At 37.2% G+C, this 11186-nt stretch overlaps 1 protein-coding gene across 1 annotated transcript in view; it reads right to left on the reverse strand.

The window, feature by feature from the left end:
* pdzd2 (PDZ domain containing 2) overlaps positions 1–11186 on the reverse strand; it is a 93358-nt gene that overhangs the window by 62359 nt on the left and 19813 nt on the right. The window contains 1 exon segment of the mRNA XM_057358263.1: positions 316–802. Coding sequence (XP_057214246.1) covers positions 316–802 — 487 coding nt within the window.

Genomic DNA, 11186 nt, shown 5'->3' on the forward strand with positions numbered 1-11186 from the left:
AAAATATTGATTAAAATGTCATATTAAAATATTGGCGTTAATATTAATTTTATGTAGTAGGCCTATATAATCAGATACAAAGTAACTAAGTAACTAGCTACTTGAGTAGTTTTTTCATTGCATACTTTTTTACTTTTACTCAAGTCATTTTTAAAATAGTGACTTTTACTTTTACTTGAATAACAATTTCTCTAGTTACTTGTACTTTTACTTGAGTAAAGATTTTGGCTACTCTACCCACCTCTGGTAATACATATTCTAATGCCTTAATGTTTATAAAAAAAACATACTGATTATTGTTCACTTATTTCCTACCTGACAAGAAGGTTCACTGCTTATTGAATCGTTCTTGTAGCTTTCAGAGAGGCGTGAGGCATGTGATCGACTGGGTAGGGTGGCTGTGCTCCCCACCCTCATGTGATTGGGTATCACCTCTGAAGGACTGATGAATGGACAATCATCGGTTGGCGTGTCCAGAGGTGTGCTAGTCTCAGGCGACGTCACCTCCGCCTCCATAGAGCTATAGCCATTCTCATGCTCACAGTCCCGGCTATCTTTCCTGTCATTGCTGTCGCAAGTGAACGAGGAGCGGGAAATGACGCCAAATTTGCGAGTCCGTTTGCCGTTCTGTGTGGGACTACTTGTAGTCTCAGAAGAGACGTTACTTCGGTGCTCGGTTGACCCGTCCACACAGTTTCCCCCGCTGTTGCCATTGCATGGAGGAAGAGGAGCTTTGCGTTTGATTCTTCGCAACATGATCAGGTAGATGCAGCCTCCATTCCAGCACTGGTCCGCCAAATAACTGTAGAAAAATATAAAAAAAGATTAGTTAACTGAAAATCTGGTAATCCACATAAACACAACTTTATCTTATAGGTTTGTTAGTTAAATATTCACATTTAACTAAATACTTCCAACCAATCACCATTTAGAGAAAGACAATAAAAACAAAATAGTGTAGAATTAGGTCATCCCAACTGTTTTAATGAACAAACAAAAAAAATCCACCAAAATCCCCAACGCTGCAATATAGATGTAACATTGTCCTATCAGATCCCAAGTCCAACTCTAGTATCTGATTAAAAAAAATGTGCAGAACATGTTTTAGGTGATATTCCATGTCTAGACAAGTGCAATGAAACAACTGATATATGGCACCTGAGGGCCATTTGTTGAAAAACTACCCTAGTGACTACCTTTGCAACCTAGATTTTCCGACTTCAAGGCAGAGGAACACACATTTATCATGTAATTCTCCCAATAAACATAATTCTGAACACAACTGAAAATCTCCAACCAACTGGTTGGACTTGCAAAGCTGTCATTATATAGTAACAAGCTAAAGTGATCCCAATCAAGTTATTCATTGTTTTGCACTACTTAGTTTGGTTTTGGTTTCATCACATAAAAGGTGACCTCATAAAAGCACAAAGCATGAAGGATTTACACACCATGAATACAGATTTTTAACGGTCAGTCACATCCTGATAATCTGTGACCTAATACGTATACTAAAAAACATGTTGTCAAACCGTCAAAGATACATTTAGCCCCAAAATACATAGAGTCAAGAGAGTGCACACACCTTGAGTTTAACCATTGACAGAGAGCTCAGTAAGTGATCAGGTCAAATAAATGTCCTTATGGTCAGTGTTCTAGCAACACATTATCCAGTATCTGCACAGAGGGTCATATTAGTTGCAGGTGAGTGGTATTTTCATCAGTTTTCCAAGCTGACAGCTGCACAAAAGGCTTTAGGGGACTGGACTGTCACAATGTCCTGACTAGCCATACTGACACGGCTGTGGTAACACAACAACAAAGCATTTGCTTACATCACCTAAACAGTGAGACAATGAATGTTACAAACAAAACAACCGAAAGAGAGATTTATATGTTAACCCTTTTACAAAGGGAAATACACACACAATCAATACCAAGATACTGATGTAATATTTTTTACAATAAATGGCCAAATCAAGCGTTATGGATGTGACATTTGATGAGTCAAAACTTGAAATATAAATTCTCAGAGAATGTATTAATTACCAATATATTGAATCATCTGATTACATTTTACTAAACCCTAAAGTCCAGACATTATACAATATCAGTCTATGCACAAGTTTTCTATTTTAAAAGAGAGAAATATGCCAGCGTTATGGATGTGACAAAAAAAGGAATGCACGTTTTTGAGAGACATCAGCATAATTTGTAGGATTTCTGTGAATTAAAATGTGCAGACCAGAAATAATAATTCCCAACAAATTTAGAACAAATGGCTCTTCAGACCACAAATTAGTTACAATATTTTAATGTTTATGAGGAATATTGTCCATTATGGATGTGACAATTTGCTTACCTGACTATGGATGACTATGCTTTCAAAAAACTTTTAACATCTGAGCTATTAATACAGTAAAACATTTGGTAAGAACTTGAGTTTTTATCTTAAGGTTGACATGTCCATGGAATTGCCCAAATTCTTTTTTGTCTGTCTTGAATGCTCAAAAAAGCTCTTAACCACAAAAATGTTTTTAATCCCATAAATGTTTTAGAGCAAGAAAATAAATATGTCAACATAACATATTATATTTCTTCTACAATTTAACCACCATTTAGCTTTTTGCAGTTTAATGATTTTGTGTTGTAACAAATACATTTGTAAAAGTACAGAGATTCTATGTGGTTTTTGATTATTATAAAATGACATGCATTATAATTATACAAGAATTAGAAAAATCTCTAAATATGTCACACACTGCACGGTTGTACCATTACTTGAGATTTCATGTGAACTGTCACTATTATATGCCTCCTAAAGAGGATTTATTTTTTGTGTCATGCCTAACATAATGTGGCAGTTTCAGCTCAAATCACTCAAAAAAAAATGGCCATCTAAAGTAAAGAGCACTCAGGTCAGCTGCTAATGACAGAGCACTGACAACTGACCCTGCTGTTTAAGATGATTACAGAGCGCTGAAATCTCAGCATACAAACCAGAAATGTATAATTAGGAACTGATCTTAAAACACACCAAAACAACTAAGGAATCAAGCAAAAAGTCTGACTTTAATATAAATAGGCCTAATTATTTCTGCATGACGGCTGCAGGTATCTCTGGAGATCAGAATCACAGAGACGGTTGTTTGCCTTTTCAATCAGGTGTGCCAGTGTAGTCACACTGGATCTCCTGGAAAGAAAGCATTCAAAGACTAAAAATACTGACAAGTAAAAATACAACAAAGTGAGCAATGTTCAGGAAAGTCGATGAAGATGAATTCCCTGAAGAGGAAGCGGGCAGAGTTTGACAGTGGGTTTGGTTGGAGGGTTTAGATATTTTCAGGTACGAGAGTCACTTCTATGCAATTTGTTGGTCACAGATGCTTTAAAGCTTCAGTTTGTTTTGTGCAATGTCAGAAAACAGCCTTTGGGATTTTGGGTCCATTTTTGTGTAATTTCCCATTACCTCTGTCATCAAGCAGACAATGAAAAATCTGAACCGTTTTGTCATAATCTCAAAGTTCTCAACATTGTGGGATTCAAGACATAAAATATCACAACACAACTCTACCGAAGCACTTCAAACATCTTGGCACGAAAACTGCCACACACAAAATCCAAATGTGTTTTGCTTCTGGTGACAGCTTCAGTCTCAATGGCTTACTGGAAACACTACACTGCATTCCAGATCATACAGTTGTAGATGACATCTCGTCTTATTGGAATACTGGAACGATATCTTCTTTGTAGTTCATAAACCATGACCGCCACAATGCATGTTTATATGTCTCTTCAGATGACAAATAATACATTTGGATTGCTGAAGTACATGTCCCAACACCTCAAACTTGCCTTCCTGATTCTTCATTGTGCCAAAAGCTGGCAGCGTTTTAATAGTTTTCTCTAGAATATTTAAAGGAAAAGTTCCCTTAAAAAAATTTACTCACTCACATATGAAAGATTGAACAGATTGAAGTTATTTAAAATAAGCCATATTTATAAGTGTAAACAGGATTTTCGGTAAACATTGACATACATTTTGTTTTGTTCAACACACAGAGCTATCATACCTGAATAAAGCTTATACGAGCCATGTTGGGAGTTCGAGCAGAAAGCAACATAAACATTACTTTACTACACAATAAAGTGATATAACAACCAGAGAAATAGTCTTAATATGTCTTACAGTGAGGGAAATAAGTATTTGATCCCCTGCTGATTTTGTAAGTTTGCCTACTTACAAACAAATGAAGGGTCTATAATTTTTATGGTGGGTTTATTTTAACTGATAGACACAGAATATAAAAAAAAATCAGGGGAAAAAATGTTATATAAAGGTTATATATTGATTTGCATTTCAGTCAGTGAAATAAGTATTTGATCCCCTACCAACTAGCAAGAATTCTGGCTCCACAGATTGGTTATGTGCCTATATGGACCACAGATTAGTCCTGTCACTTTAAGAAAGTACTCCTAAATCAGCTTGTTATGTATATAAAAGATGCCTGCCAACAGAATCTGTATCTTCCAGTTCAACCTCTCCAACACCATGGTCCAGACCAAATAGGTTTTAAAGGATGTCAGCGACAAGATTGGAGACCTGCACAAACCTTGAATAGGCTACAGACAGAAGCTTGGTGAGAAGGAGACAACTGTTGGTGCGATTATTTGGAAATAGAAGATATACAAAATAACTATCAAATGCCCTTGTTCTGGAGCTCCCTGCAATATTTCCCCAACGGGGTAAAGATGATCATGAGAAATGTTAAAGATCAGCCCAGAACTACACGGAAGAAGCCTGTTAATGATTTCAAGACAGTTGGGAACACAGTTAGCAAGCAAAACATTGGTAACACATTGGTAACACGCTATGCCACAGTAGACTGAAATCCTGAAGCACCCGCAAGGTCCTCCTGCCCAAGAAGGCCCGCCTGGCTCGTCTTAAGTTTGACAATGAACATCAAAATGATTCAGAAAAGGCTTTGGCGAAAGTGCTGGCACTGCTGTGAGACCAAAATGGACTCCTGTGTTTGGAGGGAGAGAAATGCTGACTATGAGCCCAAGAACATCATGTCTACAGAGAAGCACAGTGTTGGAAACATTCTGCTTTAGGGCTTTTTCTCTGCTACAGGTATACAGGATGACTTCACCGCATTGAGGGGCTGAGGGACGGGCCCATGTACCGTAAAATCTTGGACGAGAACCTCCTCCCCTTAACTAGGTCACTGAAGATGGGTCATGGATGAGCCTTTAACATGACAAAGACGCAAAACATATTGCCAAGACAACCAAATAGTGGCTTAAGGAGAAGCACATTAAATGTCCTAGCCAGTCTCTAGACCCTAGTCCTATAGAACCTCTGTGAAGGAGGCTAAAACTCCAATTTGCTGAGCGACAGCCAAAACCTTAAAGATTGACAGAGGAGTGGACTAAATGTATCCGGACACATGTGCAAACCTGGTGACCAACTATCAGAAATGTCTGACCTCTGTGCTTGCCAACAAGGGTTTCTCCACAAAGTACAAAGTTATGTTTTGCTTAATACTTATTTCACTGACTGAAATGCAAATCAATTTATAACCTTTATATAACATTTTTTTCCCCTGATTTTTTTTAATATTCTGTGTCTATCAGTTAAAATAAACCCACCATAAAAATTATAGACCCTTCATTTGTTTGTAAGTAGGCAAACTTACAAAATCAGCAGGGGATCAAATACTTATTTCCCTCACTGTATATCATTAGAAGCCTATAAACGTCTTTTATTCAGGTCACTGATCAAACATTCAGCATTCCAGGGGTTAAAGCAAAAAAAATCCTGAGCCTGAACTTTCTCTTTGCAGGGTTGTGAGAGTAGACGCATACGCAGGGTTATTTGTCAAACAAAAAATAACATTATTTGAACATTATTTCCTTCAAACTAACTAATAACATGTTGTTTTTGAGCTTCTCAGACAGACGTTTCTTAAACGTTGATAGTATGTGTATGGATCACAGAATGACTCGAACGAAGTGGGGGCATAATTATAACCCACAAAACCATAGTTTTATGCAATTATGGTATATAAAAACATAGCTTAACATACCAAATTCAACCAAATTCATCATAAATGAGCCCTCAAAAAAGCAAAAGTGATCACCTTTTTGAACTCGTTATATTTATATATAAAATTAGTGGAGGGCGAGGCAGATTATTTTGCACTACAAACTGTGAAATGAAAACAATATAAATTCCTATTAAAGCTACAAAGGTTACGGAGTCAGCAGTGAGTGCTTCTCTTTTCATTTGTTTGAGTCATATCAACCACACAGAATAGCAGGAATATTAGGCTGCTGTCACTAACGTATTGATATATGATTTTACGCTCACTTCAGATAATAACGACCATGTTTATGAATTAACTCTGTGAGATAGGTGCAATAAGCTGTGAAAAAGTTTGAAAACGATTTAGACGCTTTAGAAATCGATCCTTAATATCTCAATTGCAGTTAGCACGCGCATGAGCGCGTATGTGTGACCCGCAGAAGTGGAAGCGGAGGTCTGATTAGATGATTTGCCGAAACAACACAAAGTTATCGATCTTTATGTCACAGTCTCCAATTTGTGTATGTCATATTTGTCATAATGGACTTAAACCCTGAGCATTCTGACAAGCAGGCCCACTGACCAACTGCATATCAAAATGAAAGAAATGAAAAGTATATTAATGGATGTTAAAGACACCGGCCCTGTAGCTGTGGCATGCTATCTCAGCAGGTGTGTGCCAGGTACTGGTGTACCTCCACACCACTTCTCATAAAAGACTAATAAAGAATAATATCTCTGCTCAAACCTGACATTCTAAAGACTTGTCATGCAAATCAGCATCTGATAAAGACCAAACTAGAAGAAAAACAAGCTATGATCTCAGCTCTGGCACGCTGACAAGGAATTTAAGCTGCAGTAAAAGCTAATGGGTCTCAGAGAAACCCAGCAACAAGCTCTGCCTTCATTGCCTCTCACAGACCAAACCACAGCTGCAGTAGGGAAATCCAACTATACGAGCAAAGCTTCTGCGCGATTTAAAAAGGATGGTGACCAACGCGGACAGGCTGAAACAGACCTTGGTCTTCAAAGCCGTGCTTCTGTGAGCGACACAGTGATTTGTCGTCTTAAAGTGGAAGACACCCAAGACCTTTCTTTGACATACAATGTGGGTTAAATAATTCAGAACTATGTCTCCCAACAAAGCTGTACTGTGTTTGCTTTTCTGCAAGCTTGGATTTGGCTAACTGTTCAAAGTGGCGCCAATGCATGCATGCATTGGATTGAAGGCTTAGACGTCAGGTTGGGTAGACGCTCATTCATATCCACTGCTGAAACATATAAAAAATGTTTTCCCATGGTTGCGAGCCAATCTATTGCAGATGTAAAGAAGTGTGCACCTGGATATCACGTTGCATAAAATACCAACAAGAACAGACTACTACAGCAAAAAATCTTCAATTCAATTGTATTTATATAATACATATTACAGAAAGAGTAAGACCATTCTACTAAGCAATGTTAATGGCGTTTACAGAATCTTATGCTAAACTAATATCAACAGTCCCCCGGTGAGCAAGCCAGCACGGCCCAGTGGCGAGGAACCCATTCTCTAATAATAAATGGAGAAAAAACCTTGGGAGAAACCAGGCTCAGCCAGGAGGGCCAGATCTCCTCTGACATTTTACAGCTGCACTCAGTAACTTTGAGTAAAAGTTACTGAGTAAATGTTTTTGGTTAGTGAGGAGCGCTTATAGTAGCGATTTATTTAATTACATTTGTTTGAAGATGTTTAAGTCTAATTTTGTTGAGACTGCTTTTGTAACCAATATCAAACAACAGAGCAATGTTTTAGGCAGGGATAATAATAACAATAGAGGCAAAATTAGATAGAGTGTATAGCTAGAACCTCAGACTGCCGTCATGGAAAAAAATCTAAATCAATTCAAAAATCTTGAATTGCAATTTATCCATTTCCCACCATACTCACATAACCATAATGGTATTTTTTCACATTGCATTCCTCTTCTGCCCCCTGAAATCCAGAAGACCCTGATCATGGTTATTAGCAAAGCATTGAGGTTAAAATCCGCTGGTCCAATGAATCACTGACAGGATATTTTTTCCTTTAAGCAGATGCACTCCAGAGTTCACGCCAAGCAAAGTGAATTCCATTAGTCTGCTGGAGAGGAAAAGACACTGAAAATCTTTCTACCACTTCTGGCCCACAATGGTTTATGATGATATCTGATCTTTTTGCGTTTTTGTTTTGTTTTCCCTTTTTTGTTCAAACATAAACAAATGACCAGGAAAGGAGGACTGAACTCTAGAAGCAAGTATATGTAGTCACCTGATATCAAGGATTATAGTGCAGTTGAATGAAAGCATTATTGCATAAGTGCTTTAACTTAGATGCTGTAAGCATTCCACTTAAAGATTACATTTACATTCATTCATATTCATTAGGTAGATATTTTATCCTAAGTGAGCAATGAATGCAGTAAAACAAAGCGATTCGTCCAAAGCAGGAAGTAACATTAGCGGCGCTGTAACATTAAGTACATAGAGGCAAGTAATCACAGAGGTCTGTGCATTTTTACATGTCTTAAAAATAACAAGGGTCTCACAATGGTTGTTTGGGTAGAGTTGGGAAGATCAATCCTCCAAAGGGAACTGTGGAAATGATTTGTGGCTTTGGGTCGGTACCACAAAATAGCGCTAACTCACCTACCACAATCTTTTGGAGGGAAAGTGATATCGTGTAGTACTGTATGTGGATAAAAGTGGGTGGCCAAACATAAAACCTTAAGATACCCAAGTGACTATTTGATGTGACTTGGTCACTGCTTATCTCCAAGACAGAGGTATAAATCAAAACAGTGATTTTCAGTTCCATGTTAAAAGTTGGACAAGAGAATCTGGTGCTTTAACACGTGGAAAACTGCAGACAGATCCGGCAGCAGAATGGTTAGATATTATTTTGAGGCAACATGGCTTTAGAGCCAGATCATGATCCTTAATTTGTATCCTCCTTTACAGGTGTTTTGGTATCGCAAATACTAGGTTTGATATAAATGGGAATGAATCTCTGATGCAGATTATTCGTTATCAAATATTTTAATGCAAAGAATGGGTAAGAGGTCAAGCAAAAACCTATCAGAGATCTACGTTTTGTACTGCTTCCCGTGCTGAAGACTTTCCAAGGACCACAGCTCAGTGCACAAGCAAGCGCATGCCAGAAACCATCTAAAATCAGAAGAATCTGATACACAAGCCTCAGCATATAAACAAGACAAACAAAAGGACTACTCCTATAACAACTATCCTCACTACTATACTATATGAAGTTCATTTATGAAATTTCTTTAGAAATAAATTGTTCTTTGGTTAACCAAAAGAGAACAGCGTGCGAACGGGTACATTTATAACAAGCTTCCAGAAAAACAGGATTAAGATTAGCTAAAATTAGCATTACAATGACTGCACGAAAGACGTCACAATAAGATAATAATACTGAAAAATAATTTGATTAAGGAAAGGCAAATCTCTCAGGCTTATTTAGATTGCTAAATTCATTCATGTGTGGAAACACAATATAATTAGATTTAGGTTATACTGTATGTCATTTAATCATACAGTATAATGGCTCCCGGCTATTCAGTCACGTCAGATTTAAAAATGGAATATTATTGCATTCGATATTCGAGATTCGATCACTTTAAACCAAGTGGCCATTAGGGATGTGCACTACGACTAATTTGACAGTAGTTTAAACGAAAGTTTTGTAACCGTGTACTAGTCGACTAGTCTAAAACTAAGAATGGCCCAGAAGGCGGTCCAAAAACTTTGGGTAGGGCCAATGCATTTTAAAGACTAAAGAATGTAGGCTATTAATCAAACTGTTAATTTCCAATATTTAATGTAGCTAAAACAGGCATATGTGTTCCACTTTCCTTACGTTATGATCATTAATATTTCTGCATCCCTGACTGGATCGTTTAAGCGGCTGCAAGAAGTGACGCGATGAGCATTTGTTTGCTTTGGCTGGTCTGTGCCTGGGCTTAAAACATTTAGCCTATACGACCTTATCAAATCCATTTCATTTTCACCTTTAAGTCTGTTTTTTCAACTCTAAAAGTTCAATTAAATTTTAGTAATCAAATTAAATAAAATTTGAGTAAAATTGTGTCTATTAGGCTGAATTCATGAAACTTAAAATATTTAACAACAATTAATTAAAAGCTTAAAAACGAATGTTCATTATTTGTTCATTTAAATGATGTTGAGTGAAAAAACATTGCTTTTTTAATTATGTTGCAATTTAGGTACAAGTTATAATTAGGGAAGCCTATCAGCCTATCATTATAGGGTAGCCTATAATTAGGGTAGCCTATAGCCTATCAACAAACAAGATAGCCTACATTATATCATGTTTTAACTATTTCTAAAGCAAACCAATGTGTGTAAACAAAAAAGCGAATAGAAAGCAATGAACAAAAAGTACAGAACAAGTTACAGAACGCATTTCGTCTCGCGCAGAGTGAATGAAAAAGCCGCTAATAAACCATACTGCCCATATTAGCTAATTTATAGAACATACATAGGCTAAACAGTAAACACTCGAGTCCGCATGTGATTATGATGTTAATATTATTTTACATGTTCTTGTTGAGGAAATGCAAGCATTATGCTCGGATGGAATCTGTGCAAACTCTGCAAGGGCACACAGATAACAGTGCTAAGCGATCATTTATTCAAGCGCTTTTTTTGTGATAAACATTATAATCAAAGAAATTTCAAAGTTCTGTGAATCTAGAAGCTGATACATTCTCATCTCAGTTGTATTAAAGGAGTCATGAATTAAGGCATCAATTTTAACCCAAGCTTTTGTTATATAAGTCCCATGCGAATCGGCATCGCTGTGATTCGGCGGACTCATATATCATTTTTCAAGGTTTTATCCACCGTTTGCGAATAATGGAGGCTGTGTTGAAGTGTTTTGATATTATTATTTTGGGTGCTGGGTCATATTCATACCTACCAACACTGTCGTATTGGCCGGGAGTCTCCCGTTTGTTTATTTATCATGGAAACTCTCGTAACATTTGAGACCCGCGATCGCGGAGATCTTCTGTCCGGATCGCGATCACGGATCTCA

The sequence above is a fragment of the Triplophysa rosa genome, linkage group LG2, assembly GCF_024868665.1.
Source record: "Triplophysa rosa linkage group LG2, Trosa_1v2, whole genome shotgun sequence".
Taxonomy (NCBI): domain Eukaryota; kingdom Metazoa; phylum Chordata; class Actinopteri; order Cypriniformes; family Nemacheilidae; genus Triplophysa; species Triplophysa rosa.